The 25,107-nt window shown below is 40.4% G+C and overlaps 2 protein-coding genes across 2 annotated transcripts in view; one reads left to right on the top strand and one right to left on the bottom strand.

The window, feature by feature from the left end:
- Nucleotides 1-5,954, bottom strand: part of EIF2AK1 (eukaryotic translation initiation factor 2 alpha kinase 1) — a gene marked incomplete at its 5' end in the record, with an annotated part of 19,142 nt that extends 13,188 nt beyond the window's left edge. Inside the window, 6 exons of the mRNA XM_082313994.1 lie at nucleotides 273-372; nucleotides 829-860; nucleotides 1,607-1,743; nucleotides 3,591-3,749; nucleotides 4,211-4,403; nucleotides 5,658-5,954. Of these exons, the coding sequence (XP_082170120.1) occupies nucleotides 273-372; nucleotides 829-860; nucleotides 1,607-1,743; nucleotides 3,591-3,749; nucleotides 4,211-4,403; nucleotides 5,658-5,954 (918 nt within the window). The remainder of the gene's footprint in view (nucleotides 1-272; nucleotides 373-828; nucleotides 861-1,606; nucleotides 1,744-3,590; nucleotides 3,750-4,210; nucleotides 4,404-5,657) is intronic.
- USP42 (ubiquitin specific peptidase 42) lies at nucleotides 4,784-25,107 on the top strand. The gene is made up of 17 exons (XM_082312431.1): nucleotides 4,784-4,974; nucleotides 8,646-8,883; nucleotides 9,675-9,875; nucleotides 11,314-11,424; nucleotides 11,586-11,688; nucleotides 11,856-11,923; nucleotides 12,086-12,156; nucleotides 12,700-12,782; nucleotides 14,950-15,061; nucleotides 15,462-15,602; nucleotides 15,811-15,911; nucleotides 16,371-16,509; nucleotides 17,190-17,924; nucleotides 18,313-18,401; nucleotides 19,049-20,551; nucleotides 21,035-21,327; nucleotides 24,121-25,107. The coding sequence occupies exons 2-17, from the start codon at nucleotides 8,655-8,657 to the stop codon at nucleotides 24,159-24,161; spliced, it is 4,020 nt and encodes a 1,339-aa protein (XP_082168557.1). The 5' UTR covers nucleotides 4,784-4,974; nucleotides 8,646-8,654; the 3' UTR covers nucleotides 24,162-25,107.

The raw sequence follows: 25,107 nt of genomic DNA, 5'->3' as shown, positions 1-25,107 counted from the left end.
TCAACACTGGGTTGGACAGTTTACATTCACATGAAGGCTGCTGTTTTTCAAGCAGCCACAACTGGAACATTGGGGTGAAATCACAACTGAGCATCTTTTGAAATGAAATGCCAACATCCTTCACATATGCAGGTTTGCACCTGTTCTATTGGAAAATTAGTATTTTTGTTTTTTCTTTAGAAAAATAAACAAAACAGCCAAAACAGTAACTCTGTATCTTGTTTTTCTTTGAAATTTAAACTGATCACTTATAAATGGAAAGTAAAGAATACCTTGTATACTTTACCATATCCTCCTTTTCCTAGCCTTGCAACCTCATCAAATTCATTCAAATATCGTGAAGTCTGTGCTTCAAAGAGAACTTCTTTTTCCCTAATCAAGAGAGTTAGGCTGCATTAAACTAAATTACAACTTATAAGCAATGTATTATACAGGCTACGGGTGTATGCAATCTAGAAATACTATTTACGTTATGAAAAGAAGAAGAAAATATTTTGACATTATCACAGCGAATACTGAACACCAGCAGACTGCAACAGCATGCACATGTGCTACAAAACCACACTCTCTGTTAACAGAAGTATTAAGATGATCTCTTTAAGTTTATGCCTGCTAAATCTTGTTTTCCTCAATGGTGGCACTAACCGTGAGAGTGGTACTGAAGAAGGAATTTCCACGAGATTGTTTTGAGAGTTTGGAGAAATTTTCAGTTTTTTTCTATGTTTCAGAGCCAAAATATGAAATGCAGTATTAATTAAATTCAGAGTAGAGAACAGAACTTCAGGGAGGGAGCTAGGTTTAGTATTTCTAAATGCTTTGAATACATACCCAACTGCATGAGAATCTCCATTATCAAGTTCCTATGAAACAACAAAATCCAACATAAAAACATGCCATACAGAATAACAGGTCTACCATGCCACTGGCACGGACAGCTTAAGCAAAATAGAGACTACAACTCTGCTCTTAGAAGAAAATGCAGTTACTGATAGCCATGCACATTCTGCAGAGAGCTTCACCAAGTTAAAGTATTATTATTCCACCAGTAATCTGCTAACATCTCTGCTGGAGAGATTACTGCCCTTTTAGAGTTCTGCTGGCAAACAGGATAAAATGAGGGCTCTAAAATGTGCTTAAGACAAAATTAACTAGCTTAGTTCAAGCAGCAAGATAAGCAAACTGGTCTGATTCAGCCTGAAGCACATTATGCAGTGTACAAATTATGCCCTCCACTAATATAAATACAATGGTGTTAACATAATCAACTGGAACAGTTAAAAGTTGAAAATGGATGTCTGTCCATTGTTGAAAAAAGCTGTAGTGATACATAAAACACCTTGCCTGTGTTTATAAAGGTTTTTTTTACTTTTTCTTTAGTATTTAATAAGCAACAAAATATTGCTGGCTTCAAAAGCTTTGGTTTGCACCTACAGAACCAGAACATGCCATCCCAAACAGCTAAGGTAGAATGGGAGTACCATTTTGTATAATTATTAAAAAGACCCAATCCAATATTAAAAGAACCCCCAAACAAAAGCTTCTTTGGATGCAATGATGTGTTAATTCCTTAATGCAGAGGTTGCCAAAGAAATTTAACAAAGCTTACCCCATTAAGTATTTGTCGATTAGCTGCTTTCATTAATTCAGTAATGGCTCTATTATGCTGCAGTCTTACAGTACTAAATTCATCACAGAAGGCAAAAGGGGAGAGCAACCCTGTTCTTGTGAAAGCCTGACGAAGTACTGTACAAAGGAACAGAGAAAGGTCACATTAAATAAAGCCTACCAATAAGACCATGTAAACAGTTGTTTTTTAAATTAGAAACTTTATTTGAAAGATAGTGCCTCTGAAAGAATGAACAGTCACTCCTACTCTAATGCCTTTTCCCATACTCTTAGCAATAAAAACTAATTAAATCCAAACTAGAGCTGCTCCGTGGGAATCCCTTTGCATAATAAAGTTATTTGCCATGCCCTTCATGGTCACAACTGCATCTCTTCTTCTTCCTTATCTCAGCAGATGAATTATACAAACATCCACCCATTCACTGGCTTGTTACTCTTGGACTAATTTTGACCAGTGAAAAGAGAAATTCAAAGCATGTTCACAATTATGAGGACATGTTTATAATATAAAGTGGTAAGGTCAAGATTTTCTAATTCACATACAAACTCGCACTTTTGTGCACATACTCGTAGTAAAGAATAAAGTCACTCCTTTCCATCCCCCCACAAAGCACCACATCTTTTTCAGTTGGAGTAAAACAACAGCGTGGCAGATAAGAACCTAACAAATACTGGAGATGGGTGCAACTGTGAAGATGCTACAAAAACGTACTTAAAAGTTTCAGGAGTTCCAAGGTCTTAAAACAAACTTGCTCATAAGGTTTTGGGTGGGTTTTTTGGTTTTTAAGATGTTTCTTCGGTACCAGTATTTAAAAAATCAGCCTATTACTTTATCTTTTAAAGGAGATAAAATTTATTGAAAGCGAGCCTATAAGAAATCAGGAATTCTGCTACACAAGCCTTATGGACACAGCTACACACCCCAGAAAAGTGGGAAAAACCCACCCGTGCCAACAAGAATATACCAGCCAAAAGCACAAAATGGATAGGATTACTACAATGTGTTTTTCTTTTATTCATCAGGTTTATTCCACTTGGGAAACTGGCTTAAACTATACCAATGGAGGAACGTCATTTTCCATATAAGTACACCGGGAAGCCAAGCAGCTTCGTATTTTGGAAGATGCTCAGGTTGGGTTTTTTTTCTGTTCCTCTCCCAAAAGGAAGAAATTTGTTTGGGTTTTTTTCCCTGATATTTTTGGTTTTGATAGAGATAATAGTAAGACCCAGGGCCAAACATCTACATCAGACTTCAAGAACGAACAAGTAACAGTTGTCTGCACTGTTGTTACTGGATGCTATAAATGGCTTCAATTTTAACTACGAGCAATATATTAGATTTTATTTCCTACAATCATGAATAGTAAGGAGAAAAACCTTGGAGATTGTTTCTCAAATGCATTAAGTATGTGCCTAAATGAATAAAATACCTAAGATAAGTCACATACCAAAAAGACAGATTTCAAAAGAAACACTTCACACCTAAAAATGCGAGGTCCCTGAATTATATCAAAGGACTTTAGGGGAAAATAAAGGACTTACAGAGGTATTTACTGATTTTCACAGACCATAATTTTGAAAGATTTAGCGAAGACTATGCTACAGCTATTTCTTGATAGACATTTTTATTAAATTTCTCTTCTATCTGCGTTTTTAGATCAGATTTAACAGTTAGATAGTTTACCCTGCTACCCTGCTCATGATGCAACTCACATGATTTAGCTGGAACAGAACTGTGATCCTTGCATCTACAACATTCTGTTATTGTTTTAAAAAATAAGGCAGGTCCTCATTCCCAATTAAGTTGATTCAGGGTATTCATCGTCTTCTCAGAATTACTCTTGTCCCAGTGGGATGAGACCTACAGCTTTGTATTGATATTACACTGTAATTCTGCACAGAAGAATCTGGTATACATTACAGTAAGGCAGTTTAAGAGACAGGAAAGAACTACTCTTACTAACTTCGGAACAAACACCTCGAATGAACGGGGTTGTGCGTGTACATGTGGCAGAGATGCTCCAGCAGCGACACAAGCAGAAGCTGGTTTTGGATGGTCGACGTGAAATTCACAAACTTTTGCGACCCGTTTGCAACTCGTAGCTCCGCCGGCACATCCGATTCTGGAAAAGAACCGTCAGACGAATGAACGCCGGTCTCAGTACATGCCTCTTTACCAAAAGATCAAAACCACAGACGAACCCACACAGCTTCAACACAACCCCGGCTCACAAAAAGGCACCACACGAGCTGCCACTGAGCGAGAAGCTCACGACACTAATTGGGAACTTAATTATAATGAATTTTTATAAGTGCGTATAAAAAGAAGCTAACCGGAGAGGACGAGGCTCTCCCCGAGGCAGGGGGAGCTCCCACAGCCGCCGCCGGGCAGGGCGCGCTGCCAAGGGCCTGCCCGCTCTTGCATCACCCCCAGCGGCTGCCGCCTCCTCCAGGCCCCGGGGAAGGAAGGGAAGGAGGACGGCGGCGGGTTCTACCCTCCTTCCCAGCCTGCCGACCCCCGCCGTCACCCAGCCCCCCCCCACCTCCCGCAGAGGACAGGGCTGCCCCGGCGGGCCCCGCTCACCGTCAAAGCGCGGCTCCGGGCTCTCCTCAGGAAACTCGATGGCGGGCGGCGCCGTGCCGGGGCCCGCGGCCCTCGGCGGGAAACCGCCCCGCCACATGCCGGGCGCCGGCGTCCCGGCCTTCGCTCCGGCCGGCGGGGCCTGCCCGCCTCCCTGTGGGCGGCCCCGGGGGCCGGGCCAGCGTTTATGGCCGCTCTTTGAGCGCAGAGCAATAAAACATTAACTGCAGGAATAAACCGGGGAGGGGTGAATAAGGCAGAGACGGGCGGGAAGGCTACGGCCAAGGAAGGGGCTCGTACCGAAGCTTCGCGGCGGGGAGCTGAGGCGTCCCCGCAGGCGGCGGGGCCGGCAGAGACCCCTTACCTCCGCGCGGGGCTCCGCCGCCCCGCATCGCCCGGCGGGGCCGCCCGGCCCGCGCCGCCCCCTCGGCCCCGCGGGAGCCCCCTCGCCGCGGCGCCCTCGGCCCCCTCGCCCTGACCGGGGGTCGCCGAGCCCCCTCTAGCGGCTCCCGGCAGCGGCACAGGGGCGGTGCTGGTCCCCGTGTGACCCGGAGGAGCTCGCTTCTCCCCCCCGCCGCCGCCGCCGCCGCCTCCTTTCCTCCCCCCGCCCGCTTGCCCGGCCGGCGCCGGGCCCCGGATGCAAGAGGCCGGCGGAGGGACGTCATTGTTCCCCGACGGGCTGTAACAGTAGGCGGAGCGGGCCGGGCTGAGGCGGGGGCTGCGGCGAGGGGGACCCGGCAGCGCCGAGTCAAGCGGGGCCGAGCCAGGTAATGGGGCCGGGGGGGAGAGTCGGGCCTGGCGGCGGCCTGGCACAGCCCGGCAGCGCCGCGTGCGTCTCCCTGCCTGGAAATCAATGGGCCGGGGGGGAGGGGCCGGCCCGGGAAAGGGAAGGGAAAGCGACCGGCGGGAGCAGCCGGCTCAGCCCAGCCCAGCCCAGCCCGCCGGGACGCCGGCCGGGCACTCGGCCGCTGCCCTCCTGGCTGGCGGGCAGCCGGAGGGGGTGGGACCCCCGGGCGGGGCGGGGCGCCGTCCCCAGCACGCGGCGGAGGGACCCAGCCCCGCCGCCGCCGCCGCCACCACCCCCCGGGCCGGCGGGACCGGCCCCCTCCCGGCGCGATGCCTCCGCTCCGCCGCCTCCGTCAGGCGCCGGGGTCCCGCCGGCGCCCGCCCGCCGCCTGCCTCTCCCTCCTCCTCCTCCTGCCGGCGCGGGGACTCGGCGTGGCTTCCCCGCGTCCCGCTGCCGGCGGGAGGGCGGCCGGGATCCCCTTGCCCCGAGTCCCGCGGCGTTGTTCCCCGCCCGGCGCGGCGGCGGCTCCCCGCGGGGCCTGCCGCCTCCCGCTCGGGGGGTCCGGGTTCGATTCCTCTCCCCTTCCCGCCGCCCCCCCCCCCCCGCCCCGGCGCCGGCTCCCCCCGCCCCCCCCCCGCCGCGTTGCCATGGGCACGGAGTCGCCGTTGGGCGATGCCTGCCGCGGTCCTGCCTCCGGACGGGCGGTGAGGCGCGGGCGCGGGCCCGGAAAGGTGAAGACGGGGCGGGGAGGGCGGGCGCTGAGGCGGCGCGGCGCTGGGCCTGCCCCCGGCGGGGCTGAGGTGCGCGGCGGCCCGGCCGTGTGCGAGTTGGAGGCAGAGGGGCGAGGCGAGGCGAAGCGGAGGCTCCCTCGCAGCCGTTTCCCGGCCCCCCTCGCCTGCGCGTCGGGGTCGGTTTTGTTTGGTGTGCGTTCGGGCTCTTGCCGCTCCCGAGCGCGGACATGTTGCGTGCGGGCGTGCTCTGCCTGCCCCTGGAAGCAGCCCTTTATCTCTCGGTGTCAAAACGCGTTGGGGAACCAGAACCCTTCGGAAAGGCAGAGCAGGGGGTGACCGAGTTGGCGCTTCAAGCTTAGCGCTGGTAATAAAAGGGCGTTGGAGGCGGACGGTTTAATTTTAAACAGGGACACTCTGACGCGTTAAACGACGCAGGGGCGGTTCGGCGCCCGCCGGCACGCGCCGCGGCCCGGGATGAGAGGCGGCGGCGGCGGGCGGCGGGGCTGCCCCGCGCCGGGGCCGCCGCCGGAGACGCCTGCGCCGAGGGAGCGCGGCCCGCGGGGCCCCGCGCGCGCGAGGCCGCTCCGCACTCGCGTACGTACCGGGCTCCCCGTGACGGGTACAGCGCTGATGAGTGTCGCGTTTCCTGGCTTGGTGGCTGGATGGGTTTTCTTCATGAAAGTAAAACTAGTGCGGCGTGTGTGTGTGTGTGTTTGGGGTGCTCCTTCCTCCCCTTTTTCTTTAATTCTTTGCTTACGGTAGCGTTGCGGTGTGGAAGTGTCGTTGGTAGTTTAGAGATGGAAACGTGCCTGGTCTTCCTATCTGTACCATAGTAGTTTTCTATCGCCCCTTATTTCTACCTAGGTATTTTGTGTGTGTATGTTTTGGTTTTTTTTTTTTACAATCGCTGCTGAAAATGTTTGTTTCGTAATGAGGGAAAGGCATAATCACTACTCCCTGGTTAAACGCAGTTTTGTGAATGGGATCTTGTATAAAATCTTCCTGAGCTGTGATTTATTGTATGCAAAGTGGAGACCAAATATAAATATTTAGGTCCCAAGTCATAACTGATGTGTTTTGTAATGAGACTGCTGAAAAAATCTAAACAATGCTGACGCAAAACTCCGAATGGGAGGAAAGTAACTCTTATCTGTTTTACTTTTCAATATCATACTGGGAAAAGTCTGTTACGACATCCACGCAGGGAAATAGCGCTCAGTCCACGTGACGAGGTTCAGCAGTGGTATAGGAACAGAATCTGTATGTACATTGAACAATGGGAGAGGAAAAGCTATCAGTGTTTATCATTTTTGTACTTCTTTGTCAAAGAGACCTTATGTCCACATTAAGAATTATATTGACGTAATTTGAAAAACTGGTGGATGATTTATTCTTACTAGCATTGATATTTGCTGTTGTATAGTGTGTATCACTCAGTTGTCAAAAATAAATTAAAAATACTTAAGGCTTAGCTCGTTGGTCAATATAACGCTCAAGCTTTTTTGTGATAATATTCTTCTGTTTGCCTTTCACTGCAGTCTTGATTCTGGTTTTTGTCCCACAAATGTGTTTTAAATATGTTGTTGAAACACTTTCCCTTTCAATCGGAAAAAGGAGATGGCACTGGTATCTGCAGTTTGAAGACGGGATCTTATCTGAAAATCACTGAGCCCAAGAACTGTCATCTTAGTCTTCCAAATGGACATGGATGCCTCCATTTCTCAGTAAAATGAGAGGGAATTTTCCAGTTTTGTGTATTATCTTCTCAGAAATGGAAAATGTGCATGGAGTGGATTTTAAATTGAAAATTTGAAGGGAAAAAGATCTAATTAAAGGCTTTGCACATAATTTGTCTCTCATGGGACTAGAAGTTCTGTAATTTACTGTGCTTTGTTTAATCTACCTTAAGTTTTATCAATAGCAATCAAGTTGTGCCATAAATCTGAAAGTGCTTTATGCTTTGTTCTCTCAGTTATTTCAGTATAACAAAGCAGCTTATGCTTTAAACTCTCAGTTAAGTTTATAGTTTCCCTAAACTTAAAAAGGCCCTATGTGCTGTAGTAAGATAGTAGCAGAAATTTACATACAGAAATTTATAATTGATCATGTAATTATTCAGCAGCTTACTATGCACACACAATTACACGTGTTTAAAGATAATCAGCATTTTAAAAAGGACTTAGTATCAGTTACTGCCTTTGTCCTTGAGGACTGAGGGTTTGTTTTGCTTTCTTTTACATACAGCATTTCCTTTTTATAGCTTACATTCCTCTGTTGTTTTGCCAGGGAAAAATGTACAACTTTACATAAGTAGAACTGAAAAAGATTCTTTTTGGTTCAGCTTTTTGATTGATAGTAAGAGTTGTAAATGTGATAGGTGCAAAATACCACAAGTACTGCTGCCCAAATTGTATCCAAGAAATATTTCTTGGAGGGGCAGAAGAAACCCAGGCGGAAATAAATTTACAAGTGTTTCCTTGCTTCCCTTTCCCAAGATTTCTCAGAGCTATATCCCATCCTCTGTGTCAGAGGTGTGTGGTTCCCAGGAGCAAAAAGATGGGCCAAACAGCTCCTCCTGGATCTCAACAGGCCAGCACTTGAATGTGCCACTGCTCACAGCTCCTTTTACAAAAAGGTCCTCATAACTGTAACGAACTAAAATCTTGTGAAAGTGTTAGAAATGTCATCAGTTGCCAGCTCTGCAGAAGTTGAAAGTAATATTGATACAGTTTTGATGGAAAATTCTGCTTTGTGTGTTTAGTTTTGGGTTTTGTTTGTTTGTTTTAAATCATTCTTATCAGCTATTTAGTTCTTCAAGTTATTTCTCTGAGACTAAATGGCAAGATTTCTCCTATTTTTTTTCTCTCTGGAATGGTTCTTGACGTTCTTCTGTCAACCAGAACTTTTGCCTCTGTTACAGATATGAACAATGACCATAGTTAACAAGCCAAAATCTTCAAAATCTAAAAAATCATCATCAAGGCGGTCTGACAAATCTAAGAAACCCCGTACTAAAAAAATGACGTCACGCACCGCAAATTTGGGCCGGGTACCACCCGCAGAAGATCCAAACAAAGTCTCTGTGGACAAAGGACCTGGAGGTGCTATTTATTGTAGATCATCTCAAAAATCTAAGCCTTTTGCCCAAAGAGATCTAGGTAAGTGTGTCTTTTGTCCTCCCCCCTTTTTCTTGAAAACAAAACAAAACAGAAGTAGAAAATTCAGTTCTTATTTGTTGCACTGCTATGAAACGAGACTACAACAAATAAAGACTTCAGCGGTAGACTTCAATTTTCTGAATCCCCTAAGGCAACTGAAGTGACTGGTGTTGCAAAACTTAGTTCTATCTAGTTACGATCTATTTATAGCTTAGTTTTGATCTATTTACAGTCAGTTATGGGGAGCTTTTTACAATACACAGACTCATCCGTGTCTTTTCTGTTGCACAGAGAAAAGTACATTTTACCATTGCTATTCATGGCTTCCATTATTCACAAGTCTTTGAATGATAATGCTGCTCAGGAAGAGATCTGGTATCTATAGGGTTACCTTCTGTGCTAGTTACTTGCTTATTTTTCTGTCTCCGTTCTTATATTAATTACCATGTAATTACAAGTGTAAGTTTGTCGTTTAAGTTACAATAAGGAAAAAACCAATAACTGAATTAATAATCAGATTAAAGACTGTAGATGGAAAGAAACCTGGCAAAGGTTGCTAAAATCAGAGTGGTAGTTTGTCTTGCATTAGAAGAATTCAAACAGATGAATAAACTATTGTCCAAAACAGTGTCCAGCAAGTCTGAGTGGCAGGGTTAAAGCTGTGCATCATATGTTTTTGTGTTTTGGACTATACCTGGTTCTTCTGGGGTGCTCCTGCAGAATGCTGCTTTTTAAATACACTTTTTAAAACAAAACGAACACATGTCTCTTAAAATATAATTTTCTTGCAGTTGTTAATGATGGAATTGCCCCGCCACAAAGGATTCTTTTTCCACCTGAGAAAATTTGTATGGATTGGCAACAAACACAAAGCGTTGGAGTTGGACTGCAGAATCTCGGCAACACATGTTTCCTTAATTCTACCCTGCAATGTTTGACCTACACACCTCCTCTCGCCAATTACATGCTTTCTCTTGAACACACCCAATCATGTGAGTACTGCCTAACATTATTGTGGATCTGTTGGACAGCTCTGAAGGTGAAAGAACAACAGTGATTCTGTGAAGAAAACTCTTAGTTGTCCTATTTTGTTTGTAGAAGCTGGCTTTGAACATGACCTTAAAGATCTTTTCCAACCTAAATCATAGAATGCTTTGGGATGGAAGGGACCTTTAAAGGTCATCTAGTCTAACCCCCCTGCAATGGGCAGGGACATCTGCAACTAGATCAGGTTGCTCAGAGCCCCATCCAGCCTGGCCTTGAATGGTTCCAAGGATGGGGCACCTACCACCTCTCTGGGCAACCCATGCCAGTGTTTCACCAATAAATAATTCTGTGATTCTATGATTACTTTAACAGGAGGCTCAGGATAGCATATAAAGTGCATTTGTTCATTTAATGCACTACGGTAAAACTTGAAAAAAAGATCATTTCTTGCTTCATGTGAATAATGAAGTGCATTGTAAAGTAAGGCATTTGCTGAACATTTGGCTTTTGGGTTTCCTGCTGCTAGAAAGGTGATAAAATTTAGGATGTTGGTGTCGTAGATCTTTAGTCTTCGCATCCTAGATACTGTAATGCACTAATACTGTGATAAATGTGTTCACTGTTGACTCATTAAAAAAAAACCCAAACCAAACAAAACCAAAACCTAGAAAGCACTACAAGCTAATGTCTTATAAGCTTAAATAGAAATTTGTGTGGGACTATTAAAATTTAGACTGATTTTATTCTACATAAAATTTTCTATTTTTTAAACCCTTGAATTTGTGTTCTTTGAATTTTGGTTTTATACTTGAATTTATTTAAGCCTAGGAGCCTCTTTTCATATCCATATATGTGTATTTTTACAAAGGTACCTGTATGCTTTCTAGTCTGGTATCTTAGTATTTATTCCTAGAAGTTTAACTGTGTTTTCTTACCATATATAAAAATTATTTCAGTTAAGAATCCCATTGAAAAAAGGAGGGCAGAAATACTAATACATACATTACTTTAATCTTTCCTTTCTCCCAGAGGATTCTTAGGTGAGCTACATGACACAGAGCTAACAGCAGTGTGCTGAAAATAACACACATTCTCTCCTAGTGCTGTATCATCAATGTCAATATTGTTTCCTCATATATTCTGCAGTCTGTGGAGTTCACATTCCTGTCAGCCTGCAAAAAAAATGATATTGCAATAGTTACTTAGATTTCTCATCAGAAAATGCACTTTAATACAGACTCAATCGACATTTTTATTCTATACTATTGTAATAACATGTCACAAAACTGTTGGGATATTGACATCTTAGGAGAAGAGAATGTAGCATGGAGAGTGGACATTGTACCTATAACTTAAAGATTTTTTTTTATTTTATTTTTTTAGTTTTTTTTGTAGCAATGTATATTTGACTAGATTGGGATGCTTTCTTCTTTCACTCTTCAGGTCATGAAGAAGGCTTCTGTATGATGTGCACAATGGAAACTCACATAAATCAGGTCCTGTGTTGCTCTAATAATGCCATCAAACCTACATCTGTTATTAATGGCCTTAAAAGTAAGTCATTTCAGATGGCTTTATTTTTTAATATTTTTTAATTTTTCAAAGAATTATTTGATGCATGTAAATTATTTTGATACTTTAAAGAAGAGAGATTTTAGAAATAGGACTTTTCTTTCATTTTATGAGATAAATATAATAACCCTCTTATTTATTAGGAATAGGAAAACATTTCCATTTTGGCAGTCAAGAGGACGCACATGAATTCTTGTGCTTCACTGTTGATGCTTTGCAGAAAGCTTGCTTAAATGGAAGCACCAAGTAAGTATAAACAAATTAACTTTTAAATGTTCTTTAGCTTCTCTTACTCCTTTATTTACTATGACAAATGAAAATCTATGTCCTTGGTTTTCATAAAAAGAAAAACTGTTTGAAGAGTTAACTCTGTGCCTTAAATCTTCTGAGGTCTGATTATAATTTATTTCCAGATTGGACAGATCTTCTCAAGCCACCACACTTATTTATCAAATATTTGGAGGATATCTAAGATCCCGAGGTACTTTTTAAAAATCTTACTGTCCTTCAAACTGGTCTCTGTCTTTTTGTCTGTTTGTAGTAAAGGAGTTTGTAGTTTGACTAAAATAATATGTATTAATAATTTAAATTTGCACAGTTAGTCTCCTTCACATATTGTTAAGCATTTGTATTTTGATTCCAGTAAAGTGCTTGAACTGCAAAGCAGTTTCGGATACATATGAGCCATTCCTTGACATTACTTTGGATATAAAGGTAGGATGTTTTGTGAATATGGGTTGAGATGCGTAAAGACTTGAAGAGCTTTCTAAAATAAACTCATTTTACTTGAAAACATATACTGTTAAAACAAAAGAACTTGGTGGTGGATGGGAGTGGGTTGGTCTTTGTTATTCTGTGGAAGCCATGTAAATGGTCTCCATGTTTTGCGTTGGATTTAAGCTGGGAAAACAATAATTATATCTACACAAACAATGATACGGTCATACTTTTCAATTATTCTGCTTCAATATACATCTATTGTTGGACTGATGGGTTTGATTGTTCTCATTATTGATGCCAAAGCGTACCACAGATGCTGTCTGTGGTATTGCAAAATTTATTTATTTCGAAGTACAAGTATTTTCAAATGAGATAAATGCTCAGCATACTCTGTGTCTGCTTCCTTCTTCACAGTGTTTGCTGGTTCACAGTAGGTCACTTAAGTATGAACTAGCAAGATTCTCTCGTAAACTGCTAGTAAGTGTTTGAAATTTTGGATTTCCAGTGACTTAGTGCTCTACTTTCTTACTCATCCAGGCAGTTACATCTGTCACCAGAGCTCTAGAACAATTTGTGAAACCGGAACAACTGGATGGTGAAAATAGCTATAAGTGTAGCAAGTAAGATTATTACTAATTACATCTTAATACAAGATACACGTTGAATGTATTGCATGACTTAGAGTGTAAGTTATCTTTTGACTTCGTTTAGAAATGAAGATAATGAGACACAGCTCTCTGTTGTTCTTTCATTTAGTTTTGGTTATACAACTAATACACTGAACTAATTTAAAGCTTGGAAAAGAATACATTTGTTTCTAAGAGTAATTTTTGTGTTTCGGTTTGAATATTTGGAAATATAATATTATAAGAATTGTGTCCATTAGCTCACATTAGACTTTTATTCCTAGTATTGTCTACACTGTGCGTTGTCAGCCTTCCTAAGTGTGAAGTTGCACACTGAAATATTCATATGGCCAGAAGTTAAAAGGCATGTCCAATAAGTAGAGGTGAGCTGAAGCACAGAGCTATGGACAGCGATGTGGGGTGGGAGCTTCCCTTCAGGAAGGTCTCAGTGAATGTGAACAGACTCAGTGATAATTAAAATTAGCAACCTCTGCTGGCTCATTAAACGATGTCTTGCACAGTTCTCGAATTGGAAAAACCTGTTGTCCAAAATGAGCCACCCTAAACTTAACCTACGTTTAGTGAAAGCATGTGGAGTTAAGATGTCCTATATGCTGATCAATATGTAAAACGCTTCTACGTATGTGAGAGCATTGAACGTTTGTGTAAGATATTTTGGCAAAACAAGTTGTTATTCAAACAGAAACTCAGAAAAGCAAAGACTGCCAGACTTGGTTCTGTAACATTGCTGTCTGATCCTTCCAAAGGAAAAATGCAGTGCCTGCTTTTTGTTGTTGGAAAACTCTAAGTTAATTAGTACATGTGAATGCAGATGTTGAATAAAGAGCATCCAATAGGCTATTAGAACAGTTTAACCCCAGGTTCATTTTAGTCTGTGGACGTAACAAGCAACATGTAATGTATGAAGAATTCTCATAGTTTACAGATTATGGCTGAGAAAGAGTAAGATAACGACAATAAGCACCTCACATCTGAATGCATGACACTTCATTAGTGTGGGGTGTGATCAGTTTAGTCTCACATAAAACCGGAAGTTTCAGTCTTTTTGTCCATTTCAAAAGAAAGATTTAGCATATGTACAGTATCTTTTCCACTACTGGTAAATTATTCTATTACTTTTAAGTTTTTCCTAATTGATGTTCTCCTTTTCTTTTCTACTGTGAATTTTCCTAATAAAGATTACTCCCTCAAAACTTTATCTAATTATAAGTTTCATAGTATTTTATGAAACACTTTTTTTGCTTATTCTCTGTGGGTCTCTTTTTTGTTCATAGGCATTCTCCATCAGTTTGGAATTCTCTGCCTTGTATTTTGACATCAGAATTTGAAAAGAGACTATTTAATTCTTTCTATTTGTTAACTGTCAACAGTATTTTTCTTGATGATGTAAACTGACATGCTGCAGTCTTTCTCTGTGCTAGGGGTTGAATTTCACAGCTTACTCTGTCGGTCCTATCTTGAAGTGCGCAATGCAACAAACTTAAAATTAACAATTTTGTTTCAAAGGACTGCAGGTGGTTTCAGGGTCTTTCCAGGCAACCTCAGTACATGAAGACTTATTACTGTCCAATGTCTCCCTCCTGCAGAAAGACTGTTTCCTTCCATTGTATTTTTTACATTGCTATATGATCCATTTTAGAAATTATTTGCAGTTTCTAGTCCTGAGGACCGAAACTCGCTTGTTCCACTGTTAATATTTGCATTCCAGCAGAAAGCTGAAAGAATGTATCCAGGACATGTGTCCAAAATAGCCACTTTGGTATAACAATGGTACCTTGCCTTACGTTCTGGTGATGTGATCTAGTGAGAGATTCCTGGTCCTGCTTCGTGCCAAGTTGTTGAGAGGCCTTACCTTTTTGGCATAACAAAGATACATGTTCAGACACTTGTTTGGCTATCGAAAGATAATGTTCTAAATCCTTTATTCTTTGTTCTGTAGAGCTGTCCTCTTATATCCTGCTATCTTCTCTCTATTAACAAACCTGAAATGCAGTGTATGGATTTATGAAAAGAAAAAAACGTATTATGCAAGTAAATATCATTCAAATAGCATAAGCATGTGTGAGAGATGAAAACTTGTTTGACTTTTTTTGGGGGGGAAGAATATGCTGTTAAACATTGGTCTGTGCTTGTTTTTAAGGTGTAAAAAGATGGTCCCTGCGTCCAAGAGGTATACGATACATCGTTCTTCCAACGTTCTCACAATATCACTGAAAAGATTTGCAAATTTTACAGGTGGAAAGATCAACAAGGTATATTTACAGCTGTAATGCGACTTTATCTTCTTGGAATGGCAGATATCCCAAAGATGAATACTCGTTTAAAAGTTGTTAACATTTGCAGGCAATAACTATAGATTAATAACTAAAGTCTAAGAAAAGTCGATACAACTGTGGCTTCTTCTTTCTCGTTTAATAACGATAAAGTTCCTGTGTGACCATAAGAATATGCCTAACTCTTAAAGAGCTAATTCTGTAGAAAGCAGTTCTCTGCAACTTGAATTATTAAGTGTTGTTTATGAGAATAGGTATTTTTAAATTAATCAAAAAATATATTCATATAATCCTAGTCTATGTTTTTATAAGTGTTTTTCTTAGGCTATTCCATGAAGTATTTAAGGATAATTTTTTAATCTTCTTGGTCTGTGTTTAGGATGTAAAATATCCTGAATATTTGGATCTTCGAGCATATATGTCCCAATCAATTGGAGAACCACTCATCTATGCTTTATATGCAGTTCTTGTACATAGTGGTTTCAACTGTAACGCAGGACACTATCTCTGCTTCATAAAGGTAGATATCAGCTTGGTTTCTAACAGGGTAAAATCTGTGCTGACAAAGAAATTAAAATGTTACTGGTAACCACTGGTTTTAGGGGAAAAGGTTGCATTATATGTTTTGTTTGATTTGTTTTGGTATGTTTTGTTCTGTAGTGTTCTATCTGTGATGTCATTTGGAAAACATGCAATTTATCTAGCGATATCATTGTCTTTGTTTGCAGGCCGGTAATGGACTTTGGTATCGAATGAATGATGCCTCAGTAGACCTTTCTGATATCAAAACAGTTCTCAATCAGCAAGCTTATGTACTTTTTTATATCAGGTAATAACAAATACCGAATGTGTTCAGAATATATTTGCTTTCCTGTTATTAATATTTTTCTTCTTTTCAAGTGTTTTTCTTTCTGTCCTAGAAGAAGATTACTATTTGTATAATTCAGTTCTGTCTAACCTGAAATTCCCCATATCATTTATTACCTTTCATTGCTTGGCCTTAAACTGCTGCACTTGGGTACGTTGCTATGTGTCTGCTCTCTGTAGCCAGCTAATTTAGAAAAGAGAAATTAAGGCCATAGATGGTGTAAGGATGAGTTATTGCTCTGAAAAGGACGGTCATTGTAGGAAGACCATTATCTAATTTTCAGTTTGTTGTCTTGGTTAAGTCTTCTGTATATGTCTTCTGTGTCATCTAAACTGTTCCTATAAAATTATAGGATGGGGTTTAATCCAAGAATAGGCTGAAAGAAAAACTCTAAACTAAGATCACTGCTCTTTTCCCAAGGCGCTATGATTTGACACTCGGAGAACGTGCTTTTTACTTACCAGCACCGTCTTATCCCCGTTCATTCCTTGGTCAGCGGGGGGCTAATAGTAAGCAGGCTGGATTTATGGGACCACGACTTCCTCCTCATATGATTAAGGTAATCTGAGGGGCACAGATAATGGCATGAAATTGATAGTGGTTTTTAGTTTTGATGTGGGTTTTTTTTTCTTGTTTTTTAGCATCTGAGTTTTATTTTCCCTCCCAGACTGCAGCTTTCTTCACAGCCCTCATGCCTCAGCCAGAATTATTCAAACAGTGGCTAATCCTAAATTGTGCAGCCATGCTACTTCATTACTTTATACTTCCAACTCAGCTTTCTAAAGCACTGAGAACTATGCTCTTGAGGCAATTTAAGTAGTCTATTAATGCTTAAATAATGAACAAAAATATATATTCCCTGTCCCCCCCCATCAGTGTCACTTTATCTGAGACGGCGAAAACAAATTGTCTTGCTCCTGAGTACCAGAACAATTATTTCAGTGTTTTCAGGGAACGTTTAAAGGGGAAAATAAATATATATGGCAATAGCTTTAGTCAGTGTTAAGTTGTTGGAGTGGGTTTCAGAAATGATGCTCATTTGATGCCAATATGCAGTAAACCAAAGGCAGGAATTAAACACACTTGTTGGACTTATATTTATATTTGAAGGGGGGGCTGTTTTTTCTTCTTAGGTGTTGAGGCAATTTGTAGAAATATTTGGTAGGAGAATTTCATGTTTTAAAACTTTAAATGCTGTTTGCACATATCCCTCTTGCAATCTCTTCTTTTTAAATACAGAATTCAAGTCGTTTAAATGGAAATGGACCCCTAAAAGAGGATCCAAATACCGTTGGTGTCACCCTAAAAAGGCCGTCTTCAGCTCCGCCAACAGCTTGTGTTCAAAACTGGGCAATTACCAGGCCTTCGATTACTGATCCATCAAAAAACCAGAAGATCACTATCAGTATTCATAACAAGTTGCCTGCACGTCAGACTGTGTCGCAACCTGACTGTCTTAGCAGTGCTGCGGAGGATGAGGATCTAAGCAAGCCTGTCCCTTCATCCACAATTACAAATTCTTCTGCAGCAGAGTCTACCTCAAATGCATCTACAACGTCAGTTGCTACTAACGTTTCCAAACAGGAAGTTCCCGATGAAATTTTTGTTGAGCCAGCAGTGAATGGAAATCCTAAGCTCAGCTCTGATAACGCAGTCCCTTACAGTGCAGAATCTTCAGGAAAATCTGAGGAGTCGAAGGGCTTGTTTAAAAGGAATTGCAACATAATATCTTCTAACGGAATTTTGATTGGAAAGGTGGTCCGTACATTGCAGAATTCCCATTCTTCCTGTCAGAATGCTGAAGAAGAAAGATCCCAGCATGAGCTGCCAAAAAATGATTCACTAAATGGTGCTATTAGTTTAGATAATGAATCTAAAGAAAATGGACTGAAACTTGATGATTCCACTTGCCAAGTCCAACCTGTTAAACCTTCTGAGATTTTCTTTTCTAAAACAAATGGACTGCTTGAAACAGTGAGTTACGTTTGTTTCATCTAGAATTTCCCACCTATGATGTATTCGGTATTCAGGAGCATTATAATGTTCCTAATTCATGTGAAATACCGAGAAAAGACACAGCACAAATTTCATCATACCACTTTGTGCTATTATCCCATTAGAATTTGCAGAGCTGAGCTGACATATGAGAACATGTCAACTTAAGAGAAATTCAGCTGAGATAATACTTCAAAAGTTTCATAAATATATTTGGGGGGGTGCGTGGGGTGATGTGTAAAATGGGGATAGCGCATATAACTCAAAGTGATCTTGTTTAACATCTAATGTAGAAATTTTGCAAACAGTAGTTTTCTACTAAAGACAGTATTTTTTTCTGTCTGTTAACTTTACGTTTTAATTGTAGATGCCTATAGCTTTGTCGCCGGTTCCTCAAGAAATAATCTTAGAATCTCTCACATACAGCCAGTTAAACAGCTTGTCAGAGGAAATAAGGTAAAATGAGTACACTCTGATTGAAACAAGATTTCATACAAGTTTATCATTGTTTTACCTGTCTATTAATGCTATTTAATAGAAAGATTTAAATCTCTACAGAGAAGTCCACACTGTACATCTAGAGTTGCAAACATCAGCACTGGGCGTGTATTATTCTGGTATTAAATACAGGTGGATGCCTCTTGGAAAACTTTCATTTCTTCATACAATGTTTTTCCATTTTTTTCCATTGTCTGGAATGCTTTTTCTGTTCCTCTCCCTTTTTTTCCATCCTAGGATGTGTGAATGTAAATTCCCACCATCTGCTGTCCCATTTGGGAGAGAGGGAAATCCATGTGTTTACTTTTTTCTGGTTGGGGGGAGAGCAAATACAGTGGTTTTGGCTATTGATGTGATTCAGAGAAGCAAGTGAAGGGAGACGGATGTGTTGGGTGTGGTTTTTTTAAATGCAATGCTTGTAGAATCAAGAGAAAAAACATACCTTCTCTGGGAGCTGAGGAAGGTGTAAGAATAGTTTTCTAAAGGGAATGTCTTTCAGAGTTTTCCTGTAGCCACCAATTTTTTTACTTAAGGGGATTTTACTCCTAACATTCATCTTTTGAATGGACTTTTTCAAGTGAAAACCATGTTTTTATTTTGTGCAGTGTCCCTGGACCTCAGAAATCTTCTGAGAATGATGCTCTTATGGAAACTGTAGTGATGGAAGCCCTGTTTGCCTATGAAGAATCCAGGAAGGTTCCTTCCAACTTTAGCTGTGAGGTTGAGAATCTTTTTACTCAATCAGATTCTGAAACCATTTCAACCAAAGAAGAAGTTGCTGAAAGTATTATAACAAAAGCTGATAATGCACATCCCAATATCAATGGTCAGCACAAGGTCAGGAAAAAATCCTTGGACGCTGAAGATGAATTCCTTGGGCAGTGTGAGTCTGAAGACAGTAGAGACAAAGACAAACCAAGAAGATCAAAAGAACCTGAACTCATTTCAAAAGAAAATCCTTTGTACATCAAAGTGTCTCCTGAGAGTGAAGAGGAATTAGGGCAAACTTCCTCTATAAAGTCTGACATTGAATGTAGTTCTAAAAAACTTGCATCTCTAGATATTACGGATAAATGCCAAGATGCAAAGGACATTTCTAATAACTATGTAGAGGTACCACCTGTTAATGACTCTTCTATTACGAAGCTGGATAAAGTTTTGGAGAGTCAGTTTTCTAGGGAAAACGAGGGACTGAGTAATAAAAAATGTGAAGAAGATAAACATAGGAAAAAATATAAGAAAAAAATATATGACTCTAAAAAAACTGACAAAGAGCACTACCGAAAGAAGAGAGAAAACTCAGACACTGAAGAGAGGGAGAAGGAGAAGCAAACCAGAAGCAAACCAGATGATCATTCCCACAAGAGGAGGTGCTCTCGCAGTGTGGAAACAAATAAGCAAAATCGTCATAAGCAGGAATATTGCAGTGAAAGCAAGTACAGATCTTCCCATAATGAAAGAAACAGTCCAAATAACGGCAAAAGCTCAGGAAAATATTCTCGTTACAGATCCCGAAGCAGAGAAAGAACAGAACAAGACAGGAATAGGTATTATCATTCCAAAGGAGACAGAACTTGGAGCAGAGAAAGATACTATCAAGATGAACCACGGAGATGGGAAAAATGCAGATACTACAATGATTATTATTCCTCTCACGGAACAAGAGATGGGAGAGAGAGAAAGTCCTCTCATTGTGATAAAGACTTTGACAAATCAAGTCAGGCTTACAACAGCAGGTCACATAAGGATTATCATTGCAAAAGCAGGTGGCCTCACAACGCACTCTCTAGAGAGGAAGATGTACATCACTTTAGCAGCCACAGAGCAAACTTGCATCATTGTTCAGTACCTCAGCAGCAATCTGAAAAATATTCTCGTGAAAGGCATGCACTACCACCTGTGTCAGCTCATTCAAATTTTGAGGACTCTTCCCGGGAAAATGAAAAAGAAAAACTAAGAAATGGCAAAAGAAAATACACCCACGCAGAAGGAAGCGGAAGCGAAATAGAAAAGAAATGCCGAAAGATAGGTGACCAAAGAATGAAAAAATATAAGAAGGTCAAGAAGAAAAAGAAGTCCAAAGATAAACATCGAGAGAAGGATTACAAGTAAGCAAGGATTCCAGCATAATCAGCAATTTTTTCCTCATTCTTTTCTGGGTGTTTCTCATGTCTGCCTTTTTTTCATTGTTTCTAAGTTGTTTATATAGCATAATCTGGCTGGGGATCATGTCATTAGGTTGGTCAAGTGAAGATAGGAAAGATATTGCTGAATTGTGTTAGAACACTAGATCTGGACCACGTAGTTAGAATCACATCTGCTCACCGTTCTTGATTAGGTTACAATTTTTTTTTTAATGCCACATATTCCACAACTAGCCACTGTTAATGATTTGTGTACAAACCAGAACCTATTGTCCTTCAATCTGAGGGCTTAAGTTTGCTGCATCTAAAGTAAGTTAGACGTGCAGAAATTACCACAAAATAGCTGACACGCTGCAAGTCATCACCTGTGGTAAAATAAATAACGCTTCATATATGCATCAAGTGCCACATCTGTTTTTCTATTTTTAACTTGCATGTTTCCTTCAGACTTTATGATTTGGATTTCTCTGTGCTCCGCTTTGACAATGACAATCGCAAACGTAAGAAAAAGAAGAAAAAGAAGAAACACATCAGGAAACTGAAAGGCTTCTTGGAATATTTAGATCCTCGTTTCCAGAAGAAAACACGGGAGAAGAAGGAAGAATCCTGTCCTCCAGGCGGCTATTTAAGTGAGCAATACAGAAACCAGGGCAGTAAACAACCCTACAAGGAAGGGAAGCCTTCCGGTGCAGGTGAAAGCAAGAAATACAGCTCCATCACATCCAATGAGTATGTTAAAGGTAAGGGGCCACAGGATGTTTGCAGGACTCCTTTTTTTTTTTTTTTTTTTTTTTTTTTTTTTTTTTTTTCCCCCCCCCCACATCAACACAATTATTTAAAACAATCTTTAAATGCTTGTGTGATGAAATCTCTGCTTTATATCACGGCTTCTGAACCATCTGCATTAATAAAAAAAAAAATTGATAGGCTTCCCCCCCCTGTTTTTAAAATGACTGCTAGGAAAGAAAGTCTGAAATAAAACTGTGAAGGGATTGAAGGGCAAGTAATTTTCATTTGATCTGATGGTTAAGTGGTGAACAAGTGGGAGAGATGCAAGATGCCTTACTAAATTCAGTCCAGCTAACTAGGAAATAAAGCCTTGGGCAGCTCTATCTTGAAAAAGAATCTAGAAGGTAGACAGGAGCTTCAGTAGTCAAGATGGAAGATGATGACATGAGACTTCCAGGCTAGTAATATTGTAGTGAAACACCATCTTCCTAAAACAGACTGCCAGAATACTAGATTTAAATAAAATGCTATGTTAAGCTATTTCATAACATAGAAACAGTGCTGAGTGCTTATTCAGAGTAATGTAAGTTGGTGACAATACTGAAATATTGTTGTTTCAGATGTAGATCTGCCTTCTCCTAAGCACACTGAATTCACAGTTGTTAACCCTCCAGAGGATGCTTTGCAATTTAACACCTGGAGAATATGTTAAATTCCCGCTATTGTTTTATTGTGGTTTTTTTCTGGTAGTATAGGCTTAAAAATACCGAGAAGTGGGCTGATGAAACAGCTCTCTCCCAGTTTTTAATATTAAAAAAAGTCAGTTTGGTGCTTCTTATCGAAAACTAAATACAAACTTGAGTGCCTGACTGAATTTACACTGAACTCTCCGCTGTTGGTTGTCATAGTCCTGACTTGGGCTCTTAGTAGATAATACGGTTTAAATTAATTAGCTCTAGAATTATGCAATGAAGAAGATTGCACACTGCAACAACATCTAACATCAAATTTGACAACGTTTCCCATGAAATGTTTCTGAACAGAAGTGTTTATTATAAAAATAAAACCACCTTAAATGCCCATTATCTGACATAAAGCCAGTCCCAGTTACTCAGGTATTTTAATAAACAAACACACCCCAACCATCTATTTTACTCTTGTAGATAGTAATCCCTGAAGAAGACAGCTCACTATCCAAAAGCAAGTTTTATTTTAAAATTTTCTACCTTTTTTACGTACCCACAATTTAAGAATTGTGTTAATAGTCAGTGACAATCCTGTTCATTAATAGCCCAGTGTTGAAGATGTCATTCTGGCATAGAAAACACAAGAATTCATCTTCTTGCATTACAGCTGAATGCATTTCACAATTTGAGGAAGTTTAATATTGGAAGATATTTTAATTTGCAGAAATTCCTTGTGGTTTCCACGTTGAAATAAATTGCCACAGTCAGTAGATTCTTGCACCGAAAAGTTTGCTTAGGGCAAAGCAGAAGTGTGTTTGTGGAAAAACGACGATTGTATTTTAGGACGTAGACAACCAAAAGTTTTATTCTGAAAATATAGCATGGAGGGAAAGCTGATTGCTCACACGTTCTTCTTGTAAAATTTTACATGATATTTATCTCTTTAACAAGGAAAATTTAAGAAGAAGGACTGAATTGAGGTCTTTCAAATACTATTGTTCTAAAAATAGACTTTTTTTATGATACTAATGTCAAAATAATCCTTATTGCACTAGAAGTGTCTCTGTTTAGCTGATAAATCGGGAACCAAACAGAACAAAATGCATCTGTTCTAATACTCATTTAGCTTTAGTGAATTCTCTGGCCAGCAGATGGCAAACTCGTTTTTTTCTAAACCAGCCAAAAGTATAGTAAGAAAGTAAATGTTTTGCATCTCGTTACACAAGTCAAGGGCATTAAGATTGCTGAGCTGTGTAGGTGAAAGAGATGTTCATTGATAAATACGACAACAGTACCCCGCTTTGATACGCTGCTTGCAACACAAGTGGGCTGTGAGGGCTGTAAAAAGCAATTTAAAAAATTGCTTAGAATGTTAGTATTTCATCAAGTCTATGGATGTTAATTAGCTTCATCTTGTGGAAGGTCAATATTTTTTAAAAAAATGGGTCTTGGTTGGGATTTTCTGAATGATGGAATTTAATCTGAAAAAAGGCCACTTTGGCAGTGGGCTTTTAGAGAGTATTGAAGCTCTCAGACAAGCTAGGGACAGACTAGGAGCGACTGAGAAGGAATCGTTAGGTTGTGCCTTTTCACCAGGGCTCGGGTTACTTTGAATAAATTAATAAGGATGAAAATGGCTAGTGATAACTTGTGGTTTAAGAAAAATCCAGATAGGATGGGAGAAGGAGCAGCTTTAAAGCAGTTCATTTCCTACATTCCTACATGTACTCTCCAGCAAGTTTCTGAAGGCTTCTGTTGTTGCGGCAAGATTTGCTCAGCTTGACCGCAAGATTGTTAGTAAAACAAGGATGCTGGCTAGGCAAAACTTCAACTCAATTTAATTTACCTAAGGTCTACCGTTTGCTGTTAAAGCAGGTAGGCTTTCTCCTGATACTCTGTACAGTTCACCAATCCACCCATCTTAGCACAGAACCGAAGTGCAAACAGTTTAAATGTGAGGAAGCCACCTTCTCGAGTCAGTTGGACCCTGTAGTCACAGAGCGGATGGAGCTGTGTGCAGGTTTGAGACTTCTCTTTCGGAAATCAAACCACCGAGACACAGTTTTATGTTGAATGTCACGACAGGGAGTGACATCATTGCTTCCTTTTGTCTTTCAGATGCGGAGCTTACTGATGGAAGCCTTCAATACTCAAACTAAACCTACCATCAAAACCAACAACTTCTTACCCTCAAACCCGGCATTACCAATATTGACCATCAAACCCGGCATTACCAATATTGACCATCAAACCCAACATTACCAATATTGACCATCAAAACTTAAAATTTATTATCAAAACAATTACCATCAAGACAAAATCCAGTCATAAGTGGTGCTTAACATTTCTGTACAGAATTTTACCATGAAAGAACTTTTTTTTAGTTTTTAACTTGAGACTTTCTTTTTTAAAATATACTTCTAATCCAAAAGGGTGGAAACTTTTTACAACTGCTGAACATTGTAAATTACCACATAAATATCTCACCGATGTGAGATAATGCCCTGGAATAGACCATCTCAAATGCTGCTTAATTACAGACTCAGGTTGACTTTATGTTATTCATGTAATGTTACTCCAAGTTAGACATCTGGTGCAAGAGCGACCAGGAATTATAAAAATTGCAACTGACAGTCTGTATATTTAATTTAAAGACTTATTTAAAATTCCACAAGCTCTCAAATAACTAGAGTTTGCAAGAGCTGCATCTTTTTTCTGTGATGTCTGACACTAGAAACTAATTTACTTCACATTTGAGTTATATTCAAGATCTGAAGAAAATCTTCTGGTTTTCAACATTGTGAAACAATGAATATGCAGTTCTGAATGTATCTCTCAAGACTATTTGTATACTCTTCCATATGTTTTTATTACATTTTCTTAATATACTGTCACTTGTCTTAAGTCTCAGTTGTCTGTTTTGTCTCTCTAAAGTGTCTAGTTACAGACAAATTCATACTGTGATTTTTATTTTTATTATTAAATGCTATCAAACTGTGATGCACTTATTATTCACTGGTCCTGCATCAGGAGATGAGTGGGGAACCTGTATTAAATACAGTTCATCTGAATAATCTGTCTGGTTTATACAAGCTGTGTTGTTCA

The sequence above is a fragment of the Platalea leucorodia genome, assembly GCF_965183815.1.
Source record: "Platalea leucorodia genome assembly, chromosome: 5".
Taxonomy (NCBI): Eukaryota; Metazoa; Chordata; class Aves; order Pelecaniformes; family Threskiornithidae; genus Platalea; species Platalea leucorodia.
Note: the sequence above shows the minus strand (reverse complement) of the source record. Positions and strands in the feature narration are given on the sequence as shown.